Genomic DNA, 27,595 nt, shown 5'->3' with positions numbered 1-27,595 from the left:
ATGACTTCAATTATGAATAGATATTGATGGAGAGACTTGTATAAAGTTGTAAAGACAGGAGCACCTGGGTGGTTCAGTCGGTTAAGCGTATGACTCTTGATCTTAGATAGGTCTTGATCACAGGGTCTTGAGTTCAAACCCTGAACTGGGGTCCATGCTGGGCATGGAGCTTACTTAAAAAAAAAAAAAAAAAATTGCAGGGGCTCCTAGGTGGCTCAGTTGGTTAAGTGTCTGCCTTCAGCTCAGGTCATGATCTCAGGGTCTTGGAATCGAGCCCCGTATCGGGCTTCCTGATCAGCGGGGAATCTGCTTCTCCCTCTCCCTCTGCTTGCTGCTCCCCCTGCTTGTGCTGCCAAATAAATAAAATTAAAAAAAAAAAAATTGCAAAGATAGTCTCCCAATGTCTGACCTGTTAAATTCATAATCCTGGATAAACTTGTTGTTCCCAGAGTCTTCAGTCTTCCTTCTGGACACTCTGAACACCTGCAGCTGGACTTCATTCAACTGCCACTTAGTATGAGTTATCAATATGTTCTTGTTATTTTATGTGTGTGTTTTCTGGATGGATTGAAGCTTTCCGTTGCCACAAGTCTGATGCCCTCACAGTAGCAAATAAACTATTAGACAATGTGTTTCTCATTGGTGTACCTTCCCTAATCCCCAGTGATCAAGGCACTGACTTCACCAGGCAAATCATGAGCCTTAACAAAAGCCTTGCAAACTTCTTGGAATTATCATTGCTCTTATCACCCTCAATCATCAGGCATCAGAAAGAACTAATGATCCTCAAACTTAAAAATCTCTAAACCTGCTGAAACTACTGGACTTCTTTGGCCTAAGGTATTGCCTTTGGTCTTGCTGACCATTTACAATATTCCCTTTAAGAAACAAACCCATTCCACACAAGAGAGTCACCAGCAGAACAGTGCCTATTGGCATAAACTTTCTGCTGATTGTCATCTTGTGCTGGTATGACCAGCCACTGTAAATCTCTAATGTCTTATGCTTAAGCCTATCATCAACAGGTTAAAAAAACCTTCCCAGATGTCAATCGGAAGGTCCCTGTTAGTCACAATCTGGAGTCTGGTGATTAGGTATTTTGGAAACATTATCAGAAGATAGTCCTCAGGCTCCATTGAAAGGGACCTTACCAAGTGCTTCTAACCTGGCATTGCTGCAAAACTACAAAGGATTGGATACGATACTCACAGCTGAAGAGAGCTCCACCTGACATCTGTTCCTGTATAGATGCTGGAGACTTCTGAATCAAATTGATAAGGAAGAGAGGTAGCTGACATTGAGGTAGATGGCTTCTGCCCAAAATGACAGATCAAAATTTCATACTTTAAACAAGAAAACCTTCTCCTTCTTTTCCTTGTCTTTACTCTGGCATTGGTCTGGAAAGATAATGCCATCATCCATATCTCCCAGGCCATTGCTAAGGGCAGTAACCTTTCAGACTGCTGGATTTGTCAAAGCTTTTTATCTATCCTTGAGGCTAGAGATCTCCTGGTACTCCTTATAAGTAATTCCTCTTCTATTCTCAGTGTCACTGCAGACTACAATCAGCCCCTCCCACCCCCTTAGAAATCTCTTACCAAGTTCAACTTTCATGGCCAAAATATCCAGTGCCTTTTTACCTTTCTCCAATAATGACTGTACTTATCTATCTAAACACAAATACCTATGTAAATCTTAATATGTTTGCACCCCCATATTCCCATGATTATCTAGATCCTATCTGTTCTCACCAAGAGAACTTACCAGCAGCACCCATCTTTGCAAGACATTTAGAACAACACTCTCAGGTTTAGGGATTCTCTTCTTATATGCACTGAAAACCTGACTGACTCTTGGCTTGAACCAGCAAATGCAGCAGTACCTGTGAACAAATCCATTAATAGTACCTCCCTAATGGTAATGGTCTGTGTGCCAACAGGATTTATCTTTGTCTGTGATGGTTCTAATGCTTCTTGGGCCTACGAATGTCTAGATGGCTGGCACACAAGCTGGGCAATGCCTTCTAGGTTATCTAACTGTGCCCTTAACTTTCCATAACTAATATACTTCATTAGTTAACTCCCCCGTATTTACATCACTGAGTTAGAAAAGACCTATGAGGAGGCATTCATAATTCAGGAATTGCTTTCTTTGGCAGGGCCATACTTCCCTAGTTAGGAGTGAAAATAAATAAAGATATGATCAGGAACTTCTTTTTAACTCCTGAAGATACTGCAGATTCCATTGCTAAGACAAGAGCTGCCCAACAAAGATTCTTAGGCTCTCTGGCCAACATAGTTCTTGATAATAGGATAGCCCTTGACTATCTTTTAGCTGAGCAAGGATATATCTGTCCTATGGTCAACACCACCTGCTGCACCTGAATTAACACTTCTGGGGGAAGTTGAAACTCAATTACATAAAATCACTAACAGACGATTTGGCTTAAAAAGGTAACTCCTTCAACGGGGGTTTTTATTTGACCTACTTGATTTTGATTCATATGAGTCTTGTGGACCATGGCTCTGAAGTGCCCTCTACACATTGGAAATTATTTTGCTTATAGTTATAATCTCCCTGGTATATTAGATCCTCTTAAAATTTTTAAATTCATTCAGGTGTGAGGGGGAGATGGCAGTGGAGTAGGAGGACCCTAGGCTCTTCTCATCCCACAAATACAACTAGATAACTATCAAATCATCCTAAAACCCCCAGAAATCCATCTGAAGACTGGCAGAACAAACTCCATAACTGAAGGTAGAGAAGAGGCCACATCGAAGAAGATAGAAAGTACAGAGCTGCAGCTTGGGAGAGGTATGGATTGTGGCTGCTGTGGTGGGGAGCTGCAGTCATGGAGAAGGGCAAAAGACAGACCAACAGGGGAATGCATGGGGAAAATGAATGCCCACAGCAATTGGCCTGGAAAGTGAGAGGGCCCGAATTTTGTGAGTTCTTGCAACTAGCAGGGCTTTAAACCTGGAGTTTTAAGGGTTGGTGTGCTCAGCTCTGGGAGAGATTGGAAGGCATTGAGGCTTTACTTGGAAAGCAGGCAGGGCAAACAGCCCACAGACATATACTGTGGATCTGAAGAGTGCCTGGGGAGCAACTAGAGGTTTATGTCCCAGAGGTGCAGTGTTCACAGAGAGACTCCTCCAGGAACAAAGAAACTGGAAGGCTCTATTTCCCTCCCCTGCACCTCAGCATAAGCACAGGGCCACCCGTGGGAACCAATGCAGCACCAATACTCACTACCTAACTTGCTTACACCAAGCCCCACCTGCCTGAGCTCCAGAAGAACTGCCCTTCCCAGTCAAGCTTGCCTCAGTCCCAGGGCAGTGGGCTGCCTCCCTCAGAAGACCAGCTCAAACCCCTGCAACCCCATGTCTCTTGACCTGAGAGTTTTGTGTAGCTTCAGTTCTGGTGGCAGGGGCAACAGGTCTCATTTCACAAGCAAACCAGAGCACGCTTAGTTAAAACACACCACATTTAGGCCAGGGACCAAACACTGCCAACAACAGACAGAGAGCCTCTGCAGACAACTGGCCTGAAGGATCAAGCAGCCACGACACAATAGCAGAGCTCATGCAGCACACACTGGAGATACTCCTGGAGGCTCCACGCCCTGGGGAACAGGAGGCACTACACTGCAGGGCACTACAGGAACTCTTCTTCATAAAGCCATTACCCTCAATAACAGGAGACATAGCTGACTTTCCTAACACAGAGAAACAGGCACAGAGACTTACCAAAATGAGAAGACAAAGGAATTTGTCACAAATGAAAAAACAGGACAAGGCCACTGCCAGAGTTCTAAGTAAAACAGATATAAGTAACATGCCTGATGGAGAATTTAAAGCAATGATCATAAGGATTCTCACTGGACTGGAGAAAAGAATGGAGGACATCAGTGACACCATTAACACAGAGATAAGGAATAACATAGCACAGATAAAGGGCTCAATAAACAAAATGAGAAACACAGTTGATGTAATGAACAGCACACAGGAAGAAGCAGAGGAACATATTAATGACCTAGAAGACAGAGTAATGGGAAGTAATCAAGCTAAACAAAAGAGAGAAACAAGAATTATGCAAAACAAAAATAGACTTAGGGAACTCAGTGACTCCATCAAATGTAATAACATTTTTATTATAGGAGTCCCAGAAGAAGAATAGAGAAATTGGGGCAGAGAATTTATTTGAAGAAATAATAGCTGAAAACTTCCCTAATCTCAGGAAGGAAACAGATATTCAGATCTAGGAGGCACAGAGAACCCCCAACAAAATCAACAATAACAGATCCACACCAAGATGTACTTTAATTAAAATGGCCAAATATAGTGATAAAGAAAAAAATTTAAAAGTAGCAAGACAAAGGAAGACAGTTACATACAAAGGAACCCCCCCCCCCCACATAAGGCTGTCAGCAGATTTTTCAGCAGAAACTTTCCAAGCCAGAAAGAAGTGGCATATATTCAAATTGCTGAATGGGAAAAACCTGTAGCCAAGAATGCTCTGTCCAGCAAGGCTAGCATTTATAATAGAAGGAGAAATAGTTTCCCCCAAAAAACTAAAGAAGTTCATGACCATCAAAGCAGTTTTGCAAGAAATATTAAAGGGAAATCTTTGAGTGGAAAGAAAAGACCAAAAATGACAGTATGAAGGTAGAAAACAAAAAAGCAGTAAAAATGAATATTTATATAAAAAACCAGTCGAAGAACTCACACAATAAAATGATATAAAATATGATACCATATACCTAAAACATGGGGACCAGAGGAGTAAAGAATGGGTTCAGACTTAAAAGACCATCAACTTAATACAGACTACTATATGTAGATGTTATGTACAAATCTAATGGTAACCACAAATCAAAATACCACTAATACATATGCAAAGAATCAATAGAAAGAAATCCAAAAATCTCACTAAAGAAAACCAGCAAACCATGAAAGAAAGGATCAGAGAAAATCTTCAGAAACAACCACATAACAAGTAATCAAATGGCAATAAGTATTTATCTCTCAATAATTACTTTGAATTTAAATGGACTAAATGCTCCAATCAAAGTTGCAGGGTGACAGATGGATTAAAAAAAAAAAAAAAAGACCCAGTACATGCTGCTTACAAGAGACTCATTTTAGACCTAAAGACAGCTGCAGATTGCAAGTGAGGGGATGGAGAACCATTTATTATGCAAATGGATGTCAAAAGAAAGCTGGAGTAGCAATACTTATATCAGGTAAAATAGGCTTTAAAACAAAGACTGTAACAAGAGACAACAAAGGGCACTATATAATAATAATGGCAACAATCCAACAAGGACATAACAATTGTAAATATTTATGCAGCCAACATGGGAGCACCCAAATACATAAAACAGTTAATAACAAATGACAGAACTAATCTAAAATAATACAGTAATAGTAGGGGACTTTAACACCCCACTTACATCAATGGACAGATCATCTAAACAGAAAATAAACAAGGAAACAATGGCTTTGAATGACAGACCGGACCAGATGGATTTAACAGACATATTTAGAACATTCCCTCCTTAAACAGCAGAATACACATTTTCAAGTGCACTTGAAACATTCTCTAAAACAGAATACATATTAAGCCACAAAACCAGCCTCAACAAATACAAAAAGACTGAAGTCATACCATGTACCTTTTCTGACCACAACACTATGAATCTAGAGGTCAACCACAAGAAAAAGTCTGGAATGAGCACAAATACATAGAGGTCAAATAACATGCTACTAAACAATGAATGGGTCAGGAAATCAAGGAATAAAAAAGTACATAGAAACAAATGAAAATGTAAACACAATGGTATAAAACCTTTGGGATGCAGCAAACACAGTTCTAAGAGGGAAGTTTATAGCAATACAGGCATAACTCAAGAAGAAAAATCTCATATAAACAACCTAATCTTACACCTAAAGGAGCTACAGAAAAAAACAAAACTGAAAACCAGCAGAAAAAAGAAAATAACAAAGATTAGAGCAGAAATAAATGATATAGGAACTAAAAAAACAATAGAACAGATACAACGAAACCAGAAGTTGGTTCTATGAAAAAAATCAATAAAATTGATAAACCTCTAGACAGACTTATCAAAAAGAAAAGAGAAAGGACCCAAATAAAGAAAATAACAGATGAGAGAGGAGAAATAACCACCAATACCACAGAAATACAATTAGAATATTATGAAAAACTATATGCCAACAAATTAGACAACCTAGAAGAAATGGATCAATTCCCAGAAACATAAAACCTACCAAAACTGAAATAGGAAGACACAGAAAACTTGAACAGACCAATAACCAGCAAGAAATTGAATGAGTAGTCCAAAAGCTCCCAACAAACAAAAGTCCAGGACCAGATAGAGGACTTCACAGGTGAATTCCACCAAACATTTAACAAAGGGTTAATACCTACTGTTTTCAAACTACTCCAAAAAATAGAAAAAGTAGGAAAACTTCCAAATTCATTCTATGAGGCCAGCATTACTCTGATACTAACACCAGATAAAGACGCCAGAAAAAAAGAGAACTACAGGCCAATATCTCTGATGAACATAGATGCAACAATCCTCAACAAAATACTAGCAAACCAAATCCAGCAATACATTAAAAAAATCATTCACCCTGATCCAGTGGGATTTATTCCTGGGTTGCAAGAGTGGTTCAATATTTGCAAATCAATCAACATCACATCACATCAATAAGAGAAAGGATAAGACTATATGATCATTTCAATAGATGCAGAAAAAGCATTTGACAAAGTACAACATCCATTCATGATAAAAACCCTCTACAAAGTAGGTTTGGAGGGAACATACTTTAACATAAGGCCATATATGAAAAACCCACAGCCAACATTATCCTCAGTGGGGAAAAATGGACAGCCCTTCCCCTAAGGTCAGGAACAAGACATGGATGTCCAGTCTCAACACTTTTATACAACACAGTATTGGAAGTCCTAGCCACAGCAGTCAGACAACAAAAAGAAATAAAAGGCATCCAAACTGGTAAGGTGAAATGAAACATTCACTATTTGCAGATGACATAATTCTATATATAGAAAACCTGAAAGACTCCACCAAAAAATTGTTAAAACTGATAATTCAGTCAAGTCACAGGATATAAAATCAGTATACAGGAATCTGTTGCATTACTATACACCCATAATGAAGCAGAAGAGAAATTAAGAAAACAATCCCTTTTACAATTGCACCAAAAACAATAAGATAGGCAGGAATAAGCCTAACCAAAGAGCTGAAAGGCCTGTACCTGAAAATTATAATACATTAATGAAGAAATGGAAAAGGACACAAAGAAGTGGAATGACATTTTATGTTCAGGGTTTGGAAGAACAAATGTTACTAGAATGACCATACTGCCCAAAGCAATCTACACATTTAATGCAATCCCTATCAACATATCAACATTTTTCACACAGTTAGAACAAACAATCCTAAAATTTGAGTAGAACCACAAAAGACCCCAAATAGTGAAAGCAATCTTGAAAAAGGAAAGCAAAGCTGGAGGCATTGCAATTCTGGACTTCAAGTTATATTATAAAGCTATAAGCCATCAAAACAGTATGGTACTGGCACAAAAAATAGACACAAAGATCAATGGAACAGAATAGAAGACCTGGAAATAAGCCCACAGTTACATGGTCAATTAATCTTCAACAAAGCATGAAAGAATATCCAGTGGGAAAAGGATAATCTCTTCAACAAATGGTGTTGGGAAAACTGGAGAGCCACATGCAAAAGAGTGAAACTGGATGACTTTCCTACACAATAGACAAAAATAAATTCAAAATGGATTAAAGACCTAAATGTGAGACCTGAAACCATAAAAACCCTAGAAGAGAGCACAGCCAGAAATTTCCCTGACATCATCCCTAGCACTTTTTTGTAGATAGGTACCCTGAGGCAAGGGAAACAAAAATCAAAATGAACAATTGGGACCCCCCCCCCACACACACACACAAGCTTCTGCACAGTGAAGAAACCATCAACAAAACTAAAAGGCAAAATTTATGGTATGGGAGAAGGTATTTGCAAATGACATATCCCATAAAGTGTTAGTATCCAAAATATACAAAGAACTTATAAAACTCAACACCCCAAAAACAAATAATCCAATTTAAAAAATGGGCAGAAGACATGGACAGATCTCTTTTAGGGAAGACATCCAGATGGCCAACAGACACTTGAAAGATGCTCAACATCACTTATTATCAGGGAAATGCAAAGCCAAACCACAATGAGGGATCCCCTTACACCTGTCAGAATGGCGAAAATTAACAACACAGGAAACAACAGGTGTCGGTGAGGATGTTAGAGGTAGGGAGCTCTTGTGCACTCTTGGTGGGAATACAAATAGTGCAGCAACTGTGGAAAATAGTATGGAGATGGCTCAAGAAATTAAAATTAGAACTACCATACAATCCAGCAATTCCACTTCTGCATACTTATCTGGACAAAATGAAGACACTAATTCGAAAAAATATATGCACCCCTATGTTTACTGCGGCATTATTTACAATAGCCAAGATATGGAAGCTACCTAAGTGTCCATCAACAGATAGATAAAGAAGATGTATATGTATATATGTATATGTGTGTCTACACACACACAAATATTATTTGGTCATAAAAAAGAATAAAATCTTGCCATTTGTGATAACATGGATAGAATAAAAGATAGTATGCTAAATGAAATAAGTCAGAGAAAGGCAAGCACCATAAAATTTCACTTATTTGTGGATTCCAAAAAACAAAAAAGATACAGACAGACTCATAGGTACAGAGAACATTCTGGTATTTGCCGGGGGGGGGGGGGGGGGGGGGGGGGAAATGGGGTAAGGGGCGGGAGGGGGGTGGGGAAAATAGGGTAAGGGGATTGAAAGTTACAAGCTTGCAGCTATAAAATAAATAAATCATAGGAATGTGATGTACAGCATAGGGAATATAGTTAACAATACTGTAACAACTTTGTATCATGACAGATGGTAGCTAGATTTATCATAATCACTTCCTAATGTATATAAATGTTGAAGCACTTATATTGTACACCTGAAACTAGTATAATATTGTATGTCAAATACACAGTGATAAAATTTTTTTTTAAAGAATAAATCACATATGGTTGTGCTTTTCCTGAACAGCTTTTTTTTTCATGTATTTAAAAAATTTGATAGGCATCTTCAATTGTGAGTTAGCTTCTCAAAATCTTTAAGTCCTACATATGTATCAGACATACTGATCTTTCCATATACATTTCCCCATGATCCCCTTTTTTCTTATCCCTAGATGTGTTTTATCTTTACTTTGTCACTTACTGGAGTGATAATTCTTGTAATATTTGATGTATTCTTAGAAGTCCCCATAACTTCTCAAAATTTTTTGAACAAGTAAAAATTTTAAAAGTATATTTGTGTATAGAAAGCTAACTTCTGTCTAAGACAGCAACTCCCAGATGAACAGGACTAGAAGTAGCCTTTCTGGATTAAATTTTAAAGGTGTAGTAATCCCTGGGTATTAATTTTTTTTTTCCTATTAGCCTAGATCTGAGAAAATGCCTCAGAATTTTCTTATTATTCTAATTTCCACATACTATTGCATTTAAAGAGCAATCAGTCTTGGACATCCTCCTTTGAGGTCTCCCTCTAATACACAGAATGTTGATTTTTGGGTTCCACTGGAATGGTCAGCATTCAAGGGTACATCTCGCCTCTTGAACCTGCACCTTCCCCTCCCCGGTCTTACCTGCAAGGCCTGCAAATCTGAGAAGGTCTTAGCCGGGATTGTATGAATGCCGTTGCTGTGCAGCATTAGCAACTCCAATTTGTTCAGGCCAGAAAAATCCGTTTCTGTCAATCTAACCAAGCTGTTGTACCTGAAATTAAAACGTCAGGCATAAGCTAGGCCTGTCAGCTGCGGTTCCGATGTCAAAGCAACAGTGCGCGCGCGCACGTCCACACAAAAAGCCTGTACCTCCCTTTTTATTTTTTTTTTTTTTGAGATTTTATTTATTTGAGAAAGAGAGAGAGAGAGCATGTGATGGGGGCAGAGGGAGAGGGAGAAGCAGGCTCCCCACTGAGTAGAGAGCCCAATGCGGGGCTTGATCCCAGGACCCCGGGATTGTGACCTGAGCAAAAGGCAGACTCTTAACCAACTGAGCCACTCAGGTGCCCCAATACTTCCCTTTTTATAACCTGTGCTCGAAGGAGAAAATCAAACGCTTGATATATATTGAGATTCATCAGATGCCACAGAAGGTCCACCCACTCCCCGGTCCTGGCAGTCTCGGTTACACTGTCCACATTCCCCTTCCCAGGACAAGCACATCCCTCCTCATTTTCGACCCTTTCTGCATATACTGTTCCTTCAGCTTGGGATGCCCTTGACTCTACCTCTCTCTACTTGTGACTCCTGGTCAGGCCCAGCCTGTTCTTTGAGGACATGCCCACCCCCACCCCTTGCTTTTCCAGGTAGAATTTCTCACTATAAAGTAGTGGTTAAGAAACCTGGACTCTTAACCAAAGAGTTTGGCCAAATAGTTTGGCTAGGATTATGAACTTAGGCCTTGGTAGTCGGTCAACCCTGGGTAAAATCAGCAATCTTTCTAAGCCTCCATTTCTTCATCTATAAAATGCAAATAATAGAAGCGACTTAAAAGGTGTTCTGAGGATTGAGTGAATACATGGAGAGTCTTAGGTCAGTGCCAGATCACGGTAAGGGCCCAGTCAGTGTTAGCTATTATCATTAGTGATGGTTCCAAGGTACTTTGTATGCACTCTGATGGTTCTTACTAATTGTACTGATTGTGCATCTGTCTTCTCCATTTCACTCTAGCTTCTGGAAGTGAATAATACATCTTGTTCATTGCTGTATCCCTGGCATATAGTAGGTGCTCACTATTATCCAATACATGATGTTAAATCTGACTGCATGTGCATACACACACACACCACAGTTTTTCACGAAACTTTAAAATATAGTCACCTTTTAGCAGATTTAATTAGGTTTACATTTTTGAAAGAATTTTAAATAAGTCACTTTGCATGAAAAGAAGTCCAAGGGCCTTACCAAAGGATCTAACCAACTTTTCATATATATCTTTTATATATAGGAGGACACTTCCAGTGTCCTATTATCTAATTCTTAAGAGATGCTATTTTCCAGCAAAAATATAGCCAGAATGAAGTTCTTCTGTAATCTTGGGCCTCCCATCCTACGGAGAGTGATTTCAGGTTCTAGCACTTTCTCCTAGTAAAAGTTTACCAGGAAAATGTTGCTTATTTTCCCTTACAAACTTAAGATCTTCCTGTGCTTATTTCAGATGAGAAATACTGTTAAAACAATTTTGGTTCATCTCCTAAATTCACAAGTTTTGTTTTGCTATTTTGGGGACAAAGCATCAGTGTGATCTCTCTTTGAGAAAGGGACAAGGGCCCCCACTCACCCTAAATTAATGCGCTCCACATCGGGTGAGATGCTGTCCGGGACAGAGGTCAGGTACCGAAACGTGCAGTGCACCTCTGTAGGAACGTAGCAGGCACAGCGGCGAGGACAGGCCTTGCCCCCAGGGCTGGCCACCAGGCACATCACGGAGGAGACCAGCAAGCAGGTGATGCCTCTGCCTTTCACCTTCATTCTGGGGGGGGGGGGGGGGGGGAAGCACACCTCAGAGTTATAGGTATGGTTTGAGCAAAGTTCCAGTACAGCTACACACACTAAGTCTGGGAATCTGGGAGAGCTTTCTGAAAGGTCATAAGTAGCTAATTTCATTCATTCACAACTTGTATGGTAAAACTTACTCTTCACATAGCCTTGTGATCAAGTGGGATATTAATTGTTGTGAAAATTCCTTCACAGCTTCTCACTTCTTAGTGAAAAGCAGTAATCCCTATGACTTAGAGATTCAAGGAAAGAAAAGAGAGACCATAACAAAGGTATTATGCCAACAGAAGGCTTAGTTTCCTGTTTATCCATTAGTTCTTTTAGACCAACTTTTAAAAAACTGATTATAAAACTAATCATAGAAAGTTTGGAAGCTGTAAATAAGTAGAAGAAAATTACTCATATTCCCACCACCCAGATATAATCATTAATATTTTGCTGTATTCCTTCCAGCCTTGTATAGGTGGTGTATGTTTCTGTGTGTATGTGTGAGTATATGTGATCAAACGAAATTTGTAACACATTTTATTCATTGAATATATAAGGTCTGTTTTTTGCTTCATTAAACCTTCTTCAAAAACATTTTTAAGAGCTATAATACTCCACTGGAAGGGTGAATAAATCTCAAACATGTCCTCTAGTCCTTGCCAAAAAATACACATTGCACACTTCACTGCCATGTAATGACCATAAGCCACAGTAACTTACTGGATGAGAGAACTTGAGCCTTGCACCTGCACTGGAATGGGCCACCCTGACCCCTGGAACACATGCTGCTGGGTGCTTTTGCTTTGCTTAGAATGTCCCTCTGTACCTTTCCTTGGTCCCTCCTCCACCTCCCTCCCTCCACTTCCTCTTCCCCCTCCTCCTCCTCCACCTCCTCTTGTCTGCCATGGGAGTCGGGGAGCATCATCAGGGAAGAAATACACTCAACTTCTTGGAAAAATGATCTCTATTACCCATGTGTGGGGCAAGCTGAGGGATCCAAACCTAATTTTATCTTGAAATTCAGAATATACAAGGATTGCAATAAAATTTTTATTGTGCTTTTCTAAGAAAAGTGACCTTCGTAATTTATAAATCTCAACATTCCTCGGGATAATAGAATGGTTTCTTTGGGATTATACCAGCAACTACCCTTTAGCCATAAACAACGCTAAAAACAGATGCAGAATTGCTAGTCTTCATATACATAAAGATAATGGAATTATTATCAGAATTTAGTCCAAATTAAAATTTAATATAGGATTAATCACATGACTTTTGTCATTATAACCATCCAATTACAAAAATTTTAAGTAAACATATGATTGGAGACAGCATTTCCACCTTCCATCATTAGTTAAGCAAAAAAACAAATGAACAAATGATGAGACAAAGGTAATTCTCTCATTCAGCTAGAAAACAGAAGTTCTGGGTTATGCCCACATGAGAGTTATTTAAAAGAATCACAACTCTACAAGAACATATGGACAGTGCATTCTCACAAATTTAAACCTGAAAATGTATATAACGAAATAGAAATTAACAGTACCTGAGCTCTTTCCTGGTTCTGAATCCTCTCCTGACCCAGGCAGAGACAGAAAATCTTAGCAGGAAGTGGAAAACTGTATCCAAAACTGAGTGAGGACAAGTTCTCTGCTCCCCAAAATGAGCAGATGGCTTAGGCTTTTCGGCTTGCAGCTCAGGAGTGATAACTCTGGAGAGAGACCTGGAAGGCGTCCACAGCTTCAGTGAATTCTAACCCGTGTGTGCCCACATTAATCCAGAATACAGAAACATTCCTGTTATTATAATTGTTACAGAAACAAAAGACAAAGTGGAAGTTTTAAAATTTCCTTTCCCTAAAGTTGTCATTGAAATATAACTATTAATATCACTCCATTTTTTTCCCCCAGGTCCCAGGAGTTTCTCTATTTTTGGACAGATCTGTCATAGATGGCCACAATACGGGTCTCCAGCTACTGAATTAATCTTTGCCCAGAGTGCATCTTTTGCCTGGCATCAGTCACTGAAGAGGTGACTTGCTCCTGCTTGCTTTAATGGCCCCTCGCTCCCCAGGGCGTCCTCCCCGTGCGCTCGCCGGGGCTGCCTCCTGCAGCGGGACTCGCTGCGTTCCCACGCCGAGCCCCTAGTCGCTCGGCCGTCCCATCCGTCCCCTTCCAGGAAAGGATTGGCGGAGCCGCTCACCTCTTTGCCCAGGTGACCAATGGGCTCACGCGGTCAGCGGTGTCCCAAGCTCAGCCGCCGGGTCTCGGGACCTTCCAGAGCGGAGGAGGGAAGGCGGGGCGGGGACCGTGGTGACGTTGACTTATGTGTCTGGGGACTCCGCCGGGGCTCTGCGGCGCCCGGAAAATAAACGACCACCAAGCTCCTCTTTATTTTTAAGAGAGCGCGAGACGCCTGTTTGCCTTCTGTCTCACTTCCTCCTAGACTTCCAATTCCCGTGTAAGTGGGAGCCGGTGGGCAGGACAGTTTCAGTGGCTGGACGTTCATGCCCACGTTGATCTGCTTCACTGTTGACAGGTGGGCCTGTGGGTTTCAGAGTTTGGCTGAGTCCCCACCATCTGTAGCTCCCCCAGGTTCTGCCCGAAGGCTGAGAGTTGGCGACGATAACCTGGGATACCTGCAGTTTGAATCTCCTGTTTGGCCCATTTGGAGAAACTCTCTTGTGAAAAGGATCATTAGAGAACTGGATTTAAATGCAATTATTTGTTCGGGTTGTGTTTTTCCCACCCCGCATCTCCACCCCCACTGTCCAGGAATTGCCACTAGCCACTGAGACCTTGTTTAATAGCTCCTGCAATTGTAGACCGGGCTTCCAATGTTTTGACTCATAAACACTGAATTAATATAACTAAAATGACCTTGTTTCACTTTCTCTGGTTATACTGTATATAAGATTTGATGGGAATTTGAAATGAATACTTCAGAACCGTGGAACTCAGGGACAAACAATATCAGCCTCACTTGGGACCTTGTTAAAAAAAAAAAAAAAAAGAGTTTTCTGGGCGCCTGGGTGGCTCAGATGGTTGAACGTCTGCCTTTGGCTGGGGTCGTGATCCCAGGGTCCTGGAATCGAATCCCACATCGGGCTCCCTACTCCTTGGGAAGCCTGCTTCTCCCTCTGCCTCTGCCTCTCTGTCTCTCATGAATAAATAAAAATAAAAAATAAAAATAAAAAAAAAAGAATTCTCAGACTCCATCCCAGAACCACCACTGAATCAGAAATTGCAGGGATGGGACCTAGGAGTCTGTTTGTTAACAAGCTTTCCAGATGATTCCTGTGTAGCTAAATTTTGAGAATTGCTAGTTTAGGGAAATAACTTCCTATAATGAAAACAAGCTTATTTTGGAGGTTTTACTCTGTGACAAGAACTACTATAAGCACTTTACAAATACCGACTCATTTAAAACTCAGGACATCACCAAAAAACCTAAAAGGAAAGTATTCATGTTATTTCCATTTTGAGGCACATAAAGAAAAGTGACTTACTCCAGGTCATTGCAGCTTTTAAGTAGAGAACCTAAAGTTGACTCAGACCCAGGCAGCCTGGCACTATATAGCTTTATAGTTAACCACAGAGCCATGGCTGCCTCACTCAGCCAAACACTGGGAATGTTCCATATTCAATGGCTAAGCATTCAAATGATTTATGATGAGTAATAAGTTGGTTACCAGGGTGAAATTATAGAATCAGGGACTCAGAAGTAACTCTAGAAGCATGTGTGATATGAACATGGTCCTTAGCTCCTTAGAGCTGACATGGTTCTTTAGGTTAAAAATTCATGTGTGATGTCCAAACTTGGATGATTACTTTGGAAATATGGCATATTTGTGGATTCTTGGAATCAAAAGTTTTTCTTTTAAAGCTCCTTGATGACCAACCCCATGGTCAAAGTCAATTTCTAACCAAACTCTGGACTCTCAGACCCCCACTAAGATAAACCACAGGAGGAGGACTGTGACATGTGATATTCCTTTTTTTCCCAGGGTGGTGACGCGGGGTAAATTTTTGTGCTGTCAGTTTTGAAAATAACCATTTAGGAATGCTTGCTTGTTTTAAGACTCTTTATGAGGGAAATTTTTACAACTGCTTTATTTCTACAAATGTTGCATAATTCTCAAATATTCTCAAGAGATAGATGCTATAAGTATACCCATTTTTCAGATGAGATTCTGAGGATAAAGGAATTTAAATGAATCAGAGCCAGAATACAATACTGAATTAACTTTTAACTGCAAGGTCCCTGCTCTTTTTTTTTTTTTTAAGATTTTATTTGAGAGAGAGAGCGTGCATGCAGATGGAGGAGGAGGGAGTAGGGGAGAAAGGGTGAGGGGGAAGGGGAGAGAGGAGGGAGGAAGGGGAGAGAGGGAGGGAGGGGAGGGGGGAGAGGGAAGGGAAGGGAGCAGGGAACCCAAGATGGGGCTGGATCCCAGGATCCTGGGATCATGACCTGAGCCAAAGGCAGATGCTTAACTGACTGAGCCACCCAGGTGCCCCTGCAAGGCCCCTGCTCTTAAGACCCACTTTTCCTAGCCTTCCTTGCTTCTGTTTACATTTGCACTATTGTAAAATTTGAAGAGTCCACAGTATATCAAGGATTAAAGTAGGACCATTCTCCTTTCCACCCATATTATTAATGCAATTTATTTCTATAGATTAAGATTTACAAATCATTTTCATTTTTTAGTATGTATCATTTAAAGTTTATAAGCAATATGTGAAATTTCAGTGATATTTTATAGAGGAAGAGGCTATAGTTGACCGCGCATAGAATTTGCCCAGGTCTCACAGCTAGGCAAGGAAATTTAGAGTTAATGTGAACTCGGACACCTGTTTCCTGAGCTATGATCATTCACCTATACTTCCAGCCTGGTTTGCTATTGTAATTACCTCTCACTACAGTTTACCTAATATTTTTTTTAAAATCACTCTTCTCTCCTTTTTAGTAAGTCTTTCCCTAATATTGGTTAATTTATAGGTTTGATATTTTTTCTAGTAAACATCACAAATATACATCTTTACCCTTTATATCACCCCTGAGAATTTACATCTCAGATCTATGTCATCAACATTGCTTCTGATCCTTTCTGATATTTACATACTTCTTACTCCTCCTCCTTAACATAACAACCATGCCACATCTCTCACTCCCCAAATCAGAGCACTTAATGCCAATAAACCAAACTCAAGCATTTACAAATCATCTATCACCTGACAATCATAACTTACTTATTTGAGAGAGAGAGCACAAGAAGGGGGAGGGGCAGAAGGAGAGGGACAAGCAGACGCCCTGCTGAGCCTGATGTTGGGGCCAGATCCCAGGACCCCCAGATCATGACCTGAGCCAAAGTTAGATGCTTAACCAACTGAGCCATCCAGGTGCCCCCAAATCCTAGATTTTTAAAGTAACTCATATGCATGTCAACAGATAAAAAGATGTCAAAATTGTTATGTATCTTTTAATCAGGCACAATCATTACTGTCTCCCACCCTTATAATTTTCATATTAATTAATTAACCAAATAATCTAGTCATCCACTTAGTGATTTCAACAGCACGTAAGTAGACCTAAAATCCTGGCCACTCCTGGCAAGGGATAAGTGCCATGAAAACAAATACTGTAGGTGATAGAAATCAATCAGTGTCAGCCTTGCTCCAATATAATTGTATCTCAGCCAACCAAAGTCAAACTGTAGGCCCTAAAGCACTTATATATCAATGAACTATTAGTATTCCAGACCCTCAGTCCTTTAATCATTCATAACACCATATATGGGTACAATTTTGGAAGACTTAGAGATAATTTGAAGCCAATGCATTTTGGTCTTATGAATCCATAGACTCCAGATTACAGGAACTATAAAAACAACTTAGGAAGCAATTATATAGTCCACCCTCAAGATGATAAAGTAGTGGTTATAAAGATAAAGAAAGATGTTAGATAGAAAGCACCATTTAGGAACCAGAATTGTTAAGAATGTATACAGAGAGGGGGGCGCCTGGGTGGCTCAGTCGTTAAGCGTCTGCCTTCAGCTCAGGTCATGATCCCGGGGTCCTGGGACCGAGCCCCGCATCAGGCTCCCTGCTCCGCGGGAAGCCTGCTTCTCCTTCTCCCACTCCCCCTGCTTGTGTTCCCTCTCTCGCTCTGTCAAATAAATAAATAAAATCTTAAAAAAAAAAAAAAGAACGTATACAGAGAATAAAAGAAAAAAGGAATGATGGAAGAATCTCGTACTTTTGGTTGATGACTTTCAAGGATCCTGGGAAATCCAGGGCTAGCACAGGAAAAAAGTGAGAACCCCACATAGATGCAGAACTGAAAGAAGACCAAGGCAAGCAAGCAGCACAATAATGGCCAAGTAAGTAGTCATAGTTGTCAATAGTTTAGAAATAGAGGTCCCACTGACGTAACTATCACACTCTGGTCATCATAAATGCTACACATAGCTTTTGTAACAGGTACTGTATCAAAGGCCATGACTGGTGAACATTTACATTATTCATCACGATTTCTTAAGCATTGGCAGGAGATACATTTAAGAGACCTGGGACCGCTTATTTCTTTGAGCTGACGTCTCAGAGGTTGTCCAAAGGTGAATGTTCATGTGTGGAAAAGTGGTGGCACAATGTAGGGAGAATTTCATGAGCATTTTCTCAGAGCATATAGAGGGTGACTAGAGCTATAAGCCCATGAGGAGAACTCAAGTGCACTACAGTCAACTTCACTAATCACCCTAGAAGTTGATTTTAGAGGAGGAACAACTTCGAGGTGGTTTCTGTGGTCAGTCACTGGGAGGGGAGTGAAAGAATCCAGAACCATAATTATGGGTGGAACATACAGTGTTTGTTTAGGCCACTAGCCGCAGAATGAAGCTTCCCATATCACTGAGGTATTCTGAGGTACTGAGTTTTGGAGTAAGATACTTTCATTGTCCTGACATACATGGTTGGAATTTTGAATAGGCTAAAGTCTAGAGAATCACATCCTTGTCAGATGATGCCTTAAAAATTATTTTTTAAAGCGAACAACTACACTGTTAACTTTTTTCTCTCTCCCTCCTATTCTCCTCTTTTTCTCTCAGTTTGTGTCTTTGACTTAATTCTATATTTTATTAGACCTTATTCATTCTTCACTGATACCAAAATGCAATGATTTTCCAAAGCCAGTCTCTCTGACGGTATAGTAAGAAAGCCTTGTTATTTCATACAAACTTTATATGCCTCATATCATTTGTCTATCTATAGAGTTGCGTTTTCAAGTACATTACAGAATAAAGTACAGATAGAATAAGTGAAGGAGTTTCTATGGGGTCAGGTAGCTTAGATTTTTCAGGACTTGTTTTACATGCATAATTCACAAAAATATTCTTTTTTATTCATTATTTTAAGTCAGTGAACATAGTTGTAAAATACATGAGACACTTTTTTTTTAAAGATTTTATTTATTTATTCATAAGAGACAGAGAGAGAGAGAGGGAGAGGGAGAAGCAGGCTCCCCGCTGAGCAGGGAGTCCGATGCGGGACTCGATCCCAGGACCCTGGGATCATGACCTGAGCTGAATGAAGGCACACGCTTAACCATCTGAGCCACCCAGGCGCCTGAGACACTTCTCTTAAGTTACAGACATGCTAGGAAATTATGAAAGAACAAAGATTTTTGTGGAAATATTCAATAAGCAAAGATTCCAAAGACCACCAATCATCAAAGAAAAGTCACTTTTTTTTTTTAACCTTTCCGCAGTAGAGGTTTTAATTAATGTGCTCCGAGGATAGCCATGGAACAATGCAGAGGAAAGTGTATGGTTTTAGCATAGGGTCAGCAAACTTTTTCTGCAAAGGGCCAGAGAGTGAATGTGTTAGACTTTGTGGGCCAAAGGGTCTCTAGCACTAGTATTTGATCTTCTCAATGTAGTGAAAGAAATCACAGACAATATGTACATGAATCAGCATGGCTGCATTCCAAAAAAAACCACAAAAACACAACTATTTAAAGCCACTAAAACTTGAATTTTAGGTAATTTTAATGTATTACAGAATATTACTTTGATTTTGTTTTCAACCATTTAAAAATACTGAAAAATTCTTAGCTCACAGACCATACAAAGACTCGATTTGGCCATAGCTTTGCCTACTCTTGCTTCAAAGCTAAGCACTCCCACTGTGTCATGGGGAGATGTGATCTGTACAGTGGCATTCATCATAATGTGGCATGTCACATTAAACTGTGATCTAGCATATCGATACAAAAGGGAAGAGTGTGAAGGTTTTCTTTCACTTCAAAATCTAGAATTAAATGGCCAAATGTGATTTAAGAGATTCATCTTCAGTAGTGAAAAGTCACTTTCTGGATGGATTGTAGCAGTTTTGTAATTTGGAGTTTCTTTGGGCAGTATTCTCTCAGAATCTTGCCAGAATATAACAGTGACATATTCCAGCATTATCAAGATTTTGATATAGTGCTTAAAATATGCCTAACTAGACAGATCATTTAAAACTCTATAGTCTACAAATAAATGCCCTTTCCTTCTTCTTGAAATTCTATATTTAGAAAAGAGAATTTACTTCTGACCATTGTGAGAAGACTAAATCAAATTCCAGTAATCTATAAGAATAGATGCTTTTGCATTTGAAAAGAATGACAAATCCTAAAAGATAAAAGCACAGTCAAGACCCATCCTTAGGGACTTAAAAAAAAGTGTGGTATGGGAGAAAGAGTTTAAGCAATAGGATGAGGTCATGAAGACAGCTTTGGATGAGATAAAGTAAAGGCCTTTAATATTAAATTAAATTGATGAATGCTCAAGGAACATGAGACTAAACCAAAAGCATCACGAGTAAGATTTATCAAATATCAAAATACAGATATTTTATTTTATTTTTTTTAAAGATTTTTATTTACTTATTTGACAGAGAGAGAGAGACAGCAAGAGAGGGAACACAAGCAAGGGGAGTGGGAGAGGGAGAAGCAGGCTTCCCGCGGAGCAGGGAGCCCGATGCGGGGCTCGATTCCAGGACCCCGGGATCATGACCTGAGCCAAAGGCAGACGCTTAACGACTGAGCCACCTAGTGGCCCCGAAAATACAGATATTTTAATTTGTTATAATTTCCCAACACCTGAGCTCTCAGGCAAATCTTGTTAAAATTTCATATCTTGGGGTGCTTGGGAGGCTCAGTCAGTTAAGTGTCTCTTGATTTTTGTCTCAGGTCATGATCTCAGGGTCGTGAGATCGAGCCCCACATTGGGCTCCATGCTGGGCATGGAGCCTGCTTAAGAATCTCTCTCTCCCTCTCCCTCTGTCCCTCTCTCCCTCTCTTAATTTTTTTTCATGTCTTATTTTTCTGGTAAATTTAAGTTAGGAAATTCATGTCTCCAAATGTAGAACAGCAAGACTTTTCCATATTAAGCAGTGCAGATCAAAGAAATCCTATTTGCAGTGGTTAAAAGAGTTGAAATACTAGAGCGGAAAATGTTCACATAGATAGTTTTTCTTTCCTGTGTAGGAAACCCAACCACAATTAAAAGAAAACTAGACTTTCTTTAAGAAAGGAAGCCCGTTTATTAAACCTAGCATATCCTCTAAATGGTAAAGAAACTGCTGGAACACTTTTCCAGATAGGTGGTGCTTCACTTTGATAGTGCAACAGGACCAGGGTCTGGGTGCTCTAGCCAGTCTGCTGCCTCAGTGAACCCTGGGGGCCCTACGCCACATGAGCCCTTAGAATTCCCCCACTCTGGCCACCCAGCTTGCACCTGCCTGAGATTTAGCCACACAACCAGGGTGGCCCTAGCATGATAAACAACAGGACACCCTCGGTCCATGCTAACTAAAGCACCAAGGAATCCTGGAAATAAAGCACCCCAGGACATACCCAACCCCCACACAGGCTTTAGTTCCAGCTGTCCTGTGACCTCATAGGCTGCTCCCACTTCAGCTCCAGCAATCCTGCTAGGGTGGCCCCAGTACCGAGGAATGTAGGCTCCCCTAACACACATTTGCTTTGGCTCCAACGTTCCACCAGATCACCACATGTGCAGAGCACTCTGGAAAGCCCTGGCCTGTGTCTACTTCAGCTCCTGCCATCTGCCCAAGGCAGCCCTGGTGTGAAGTGCCCCAGGACCCCTAGCCTGTGCTCATTACATCCAGCCAGGCAGTCTTCCAGAAACATGTAGTCTACACAGGAGATGCTCCTAGACAAGGCCACTCCTTCAAGACTCCTTCAAGTGTAGCTGTGTTGCCTTATTCATAGAAACCAATAGAGAAAATGATACAAAATGAGGGGACAGTGGAATATGTTCCAAACAAAAGAACAAAAGTTCAGAAAAAGTATTAAATGAAGTGGAGATAAGCTATCATGTAGATATCATGAACTCAGGGAGAAATTCAAAAAAGTGATAGAAAATATAAAAAAAGAACCAAGCGTTGAAGAATACAATAATTAAAAAGAAAAATACACTAGAGTGAATCAACAGCAGATTAGAGGATGCAGAACAGATCAGTGATCTGAGAGAAGACAGGGTAATGGAAAGAACCCAAGCTGAATAGAAAAAAGAAAAAGGGCATTTAAAAATAAGTTAATCTCTGGGACAACATCAAGCATACAAACATTAACATCACAAGGGGCCCAAAAGGAGGAGAGAGAAAGAAAGGAGCAGAAAGCTTACATGAAGAAATAATAGCTGAAAACATTTCCAACTTGGGGAAGGAAACAGACATCCAGATCCAGGAAGCACAAATAATAAGACCAAACAAGATAAACCCAAGAAGGCTTATACAAAGACATATAATAATTAAAATGTCAAAGATTAAAGATAAAGAGTGAATCTTAAAAGCAGCAAGAGAAAAGCAACTAGTTACATACCAGGGGAAGCCTGATAAGGCCATCAGCTGACTTTTCAGCAGAAACGTTGCAAGCCAGAGCATAGTGTCATGAAATAGAGTTCTGAGATGAAAAAGCCTGCAATCAAGAATACTCTACCCAGCAAGGTTATCATTCAGAATTGAAGGAAAGATAGTTTCCCCAATAAAACTTAAATATCACTAAATTGGCATTTGAAGAAATGGTCAAGACAATGCTTTAAGCAGAAAAAGACATAAACTAGAAGAAAATTATGAAAGGAACAAATTTCCCTGGTAAAAGCAAAAATAAAGTGTATGTAGTAGATCAAATACTTATAGCTAGTATGAAGGTGAAAACAAAAAAGTAAAATTAGGGATGCCTGGGTGGCTCAGTCGGTTAAGCGGCTGCCTTCAGCTCAGGTCATGATCCCAGGGTCCTGGGATCAAGTCCCACATCGGGCTCCCTGCTCAGCGGGGAGCCTGCTTCTCCCTCTGTCTGCCGCTCTCCCTGCTTGTGCTCTGTCTCTCTGACAAATAAATAAATAAAATCTTTTAAAAAAAAAAAGTAAAATTAATTTTATCTAAAAAATTAGTTATGGGATTAACAAAATAAAAAAATGTAAAATATAGTATCATATAGATAAAATGTGCAAGAGGAGGAGTAAAAATGTAATGCTTTTAGAATCTGTTTAAATTTAAATAACCATCAATTTGATACAGAATGCTATGCAGTTAGGATGTTATATATGAACCCCGTGGTAGCCACAAATCAAAAACTAATGATATACAAACAGAAAGAAATCCAAGCATAAAAACTAAAAGTGAAAAATCAGAAGGGAAGAGGGCAAGAGAGGAAGAAAGGAACACAGAAGATCTGCGAAAACTACGAACAAAATGGCAATAAGTACAATACCCATTAATAATTACTTTAAATATAAATGGTCTAAATGCTCCAATTAAAAAACATAAGGTGACAGAAAAAATAAAAACCAAGATCCATCAACATGCTACCTAGAAGAAACTCACTTCAGACCTAATGACACAGACTGAAAATAAAGGAATGGAAAACCATATTTAATGCCAAGAAAGTGAAAACAAACAAACAAACAAGCTAGGGTAGGAATGCTTATATAATGCAAAATAGGCTTTAAAACAAAGACTATAACAACAGTAAAAAAAAAAAAATTAAATAATAAAAGGATCAATCCAACAAGACATTATAATAATTGGAAACATCTAAGCATGCAACATAGGAGCATATTTAAATAGATAAAGCAAATATTAAGAGATACAAAAAGAGAAATTGACAGTAACATAACCATGTAGGGAAACTTAACACCCCACTTACATCAATGGAAAGATCATCCAGACATTAAATCAGTAAGGAAATAGGAACCTTGAACAAAACACTACACCAGATAAATGTAACAGATGTACACAAACATTTCATCCAAAAACTATAGAATACACGCACTCTTCAAGCTTACATGTAATATTCTCCAGCATATAATACAAAGAAAGTCTCAATTATTTAAGGATATATAAATTATATCAAGCATCTCTTCTGACCTCAATGATATGGAACTAGAAATGAATCACAAGGAAAAGATGGAAAAACCACAAATGCATGAGAATAAACATACTATTAAGCAAACAATGAGTCAATGAAGAAATCAAACAAAATTAAAAAATACCATGAGACAAATGAAAATGAAAAAATATACGATGTGCAGCAAAAGAAGATCAAAAAAAAAAGTAAAAACTAAAAAAGGCTAAACAAAAGAAAAAAAAAAAAAAAAAAAAAAAAAAAGACAGATAAAGAACCTAACCCAGCACGTAGAGAAACTAGAAAAATAAGAAAAAATGAAGACCACAGTTAGAATGAAACTATAAAAACGAGAATGGAAATAAATGAAATAAATACACAAAAAATAGAACAGATTAATAAAATTAAAGGTTGGTTCTTTAAAATTATAAACAACATTCAAAAAATTTTAGCTAGGTGCATCAAATTAAAAAAAACTAAAAACATAAAACAAAGAATAAAAAGGAATAGTTACACACAACATCAGAGAACCATAGAAGATTACAAGATACCACCACGAAAAATAATAGGACAAAAAATTAACAGAAATGGATACTTTCTAAAAACCACAAAATTGAAAGACGGAAGAAAAAAATTTAAAATATAAACAAACTGAACACTGGTAACAAAACTGTATAACTAATGAATAAAATTCACAGTAAAAAAAAGTCTTATCAATTCCAGTGATTTCCAGGAAAGTTTAATGAAGATTTAAAACAATTATTCTTAAACTATCATAAAAAATAGAAGAGGAAGAACTTCCAAATTCATTCTATGAGATCAGGATAACTAAGATATAAAATCAGAAAAGTATAATAAAAAAGAAAAAAAAAAGACAAAACAAAGAGGCAGTATCTCCAATGAATATAGAGGCAAAGATCCAGAACAAATTATTAGCAGACCAAATTCCATAATACATTTTTTTTTTTTAAAAAGCATATACAAAAATCAAGTTGGATTTATTCCAGGGATGCAAGGGTGGTTTCAAGATTCACAAATCAATATCATGTATCATCTTGGCCAGAGAAAGGGTAAAAATCATATGATTGTCTCAAAAGATGCACGGGAAAAAGCACTTGAGAATACAAGATACACTCTTGAGAACAACTCTCAACAAAGTGGGTTGACAGGGCACGTTTGTCAACAGAATAAAGGCCACGTATGAAAAACCCATGGCTAACATCATACTCAATACAGAAAGCTGAAAGCTTTTCCTCTAAGATAAGGAATATGACAAGGATGTCCACTCTCACCACTTTTATCCCACATGGTATCCTTCAGAAGTCCTAGCTGCAGCAGTCAAAGGAAGAAATAAAAGGCATCCAAACCAGTGTGGAAGAAGGAAAACTGTCACAATTTGCAGATGACATAATACTGTATATAGAAAATCCTAAAGACTCTACCAAAACCATCAGAACAGATAAATGCATTCAGTAAAGTTTCAGGATACAAAGATACAGAAATTGGTTACATTTCCATACACTAATAAGAAAGTAGCAGACAGAGAAATTAAGAACAATCCCATTTACAATCTCACCAAAAAGAATAAAATACCTAGAAATAATTTTAACCAAAGAGGTGAAAGATCTATACTGTAAAAACTACACAACACTGGTGAAAAAAACTGAAGATGACAGTAATAAATGGAAAGATAGTCCATGCTCATGGATTGCAAGAATTCATATTTTTAACTAGGTTCATAGAGCCCAAAGCAATCTTCAGATTCCATGCAATCCCTTTCAAAATCCCAATAGCATTTTTCACAAAACTAGAACCAATAGTACTAGAATTTGCATGGGATGACAAATGATCCTGAAAAGCCAAAGCAATCTAAAGGAAAAAGAACAAACCCAGAGGCAGAGCAATCCCAGATTTCGAGACATAGGACAAAGCTGTCATCATCAAAATAGGAAGGTCTTGGCACAAAAATAAACTCACAGATATAGGGGACACAACAGAGAGACCAGAAATAAACCCACACTACTACAGTCAATTAATTCATTAATTCAAAGTAGGCAAAGACATATAATGGGAGAAAGACCATCGCTTCAACAAAGGGTGCTGGGCAACCCGTGCAGCTACCTGTAAAAAAAAAAGGAAACCAGGGGCACCTGGGTGGCTCAGTTGGTTAAGCTGGGACTCTTGATTTTGGCTCAGGTCATAATTTCAGGGTCATGGGATCAAGCCCTATGTTGGGCTCCATGCCTAGCATGGAGTGTGCTTGTCCCTTTCCCTCTGCTCCCATACTCACTCACTCTCTCTCTGTCTCAAGTGAATAAGTAAAGTCTTAAAAATAAAAAAAAGAAGAAAACCAGACCACTTTCTCACACCAAACATAAAAATAATCTCAAAATACGCTAGAGACCTAAATGTGTGACCTGAAACCATAAAATTCCTGGAAGGAAATATAAGCAGTACGCCCTTTGGTGTCAGCTTTAGCAACATTTTCTTAGATTGGTTTCCTCAGCCAAGGGAAACAAAAGCAACAACCAACTACTAGGTCTACACCAAATTAAAGAGCTTTGGCACAGTGCAGGAAACTATCAACAGAATGAAAAGGCAACCTAAAGAATGGGAGAAGATATTTGCAAATGACCTATTCAATAAGGTGTTCCAGTTCAAAATATATAAAGAACTTACACAACTCAACACCAACACACAAACAAAAACAAATAACAAATAATTTGATTACAAAATGTGCAAGGGACCTGAATAGACATTTTCCAAAGACATGCTGATAGCCAGAGAACATATACAACATACTCAACATCACTAATCACCAAGGAATTGCAAATCAAAATGACAATGTGATTTCACCTTACACCTGACACAATGGCTAGCATCAAAAAGGATGAGAAACAACAAGTGTTTGTAAGGATGTGGACAAAAAGGAATACTCATGCACTCTTGGTGTGAATGTAAATTGGTGTCTCCACACTTGGAAAACTGAATGGAGGTTCCTCAGAAAACTGAAATAAAAATGCCAATATGACCCAGTAATTCCACTACAGGGTATTTACCCAAAGACAACAAGAACAGTCATGGGAAGGATCTATGCACTCCTATATTGATTGCAGGATAATTAAAAAACCAAGGTATTGAGGCAACCCAATTGTCCATTAAGAATTTTAGGAATTACAAAGATTTGTTGTATACTTCTATATACACATATTCATATTGGTATATTTATGTATATATGGAAATACATAATGGAATATTATTCAGCCATAAAAAGTAATGAGATATCGCCTCTGACAACAACATGGATGATGTAATGGTAGTAAGCTAAGTGAAATAAGTCAGTCAGAGAAAGACAAATACCATATGATTTCACTTTTATATGGAATGTAAAGAACAAAACGAATAAAAGAAGAAACAAGCTCTAATTCAGAGAGAAAATGGTAGTTGTTACAGGAAATGCTGGTGGGGGATGGCCACATAAGTGATGGTGAA

The 27,595-nt window shown here is 38.9% G+C and overlaps 1 protein-coding gene across 1 annotated transcript in view; it reads right to left on the bottom strand.

The window, feature by feature from the left end:
* IGSF10 (immunoglobulin superfamily member 10) overlaps window positions 1-27,595 on the bottom strand; it is a 119,028-nt gene that overhangs the window by 50,611 nt on the left and 40,822 nt on the right. The window contains exons 2-4 of the mRNA XM_032408431.1: window positions 13,245-13,421; window positions 11,493-11,684; window positions 9,794-9,923 (exon numbers count right to left, since the gene is read on the bottom strand). Of these exons, the coding sequence (XP_032264322.1) occupies window positions 9,794-9,923; window positions 11,493-11,683 (321 nt within the window). The 5' untranslated portion in view covers window position 11,684; window positions 13,245-13,421. The remainder of the gene's footprint in view (window positions 1-9,793; window positions 9,924-11,492; window positions 11,685-13,244; window positions 13,422-27,595) is intronic.

The sequence above is a fragment of the Phoca vitulina genome, unplaced genomic scaffold, assembly GCF_004348235.1.
Source record: "Phoca vitulina isolate PV1807 unplaced genomic scaffold, GSC_HSeal_1.0 scaffold10, whole genome shotgun sequence".
NCBI classification, from domain to species: Eukaryota; Metazoa; Chordata; class Mammalia; order Carnivora; family Phocidae; genus Phoca; species Phoca vitulina.
Note: the sequence above shows the minus strand (reverse complement) of the source record. Positions and strands in the feature narration are given on the sequence as shown.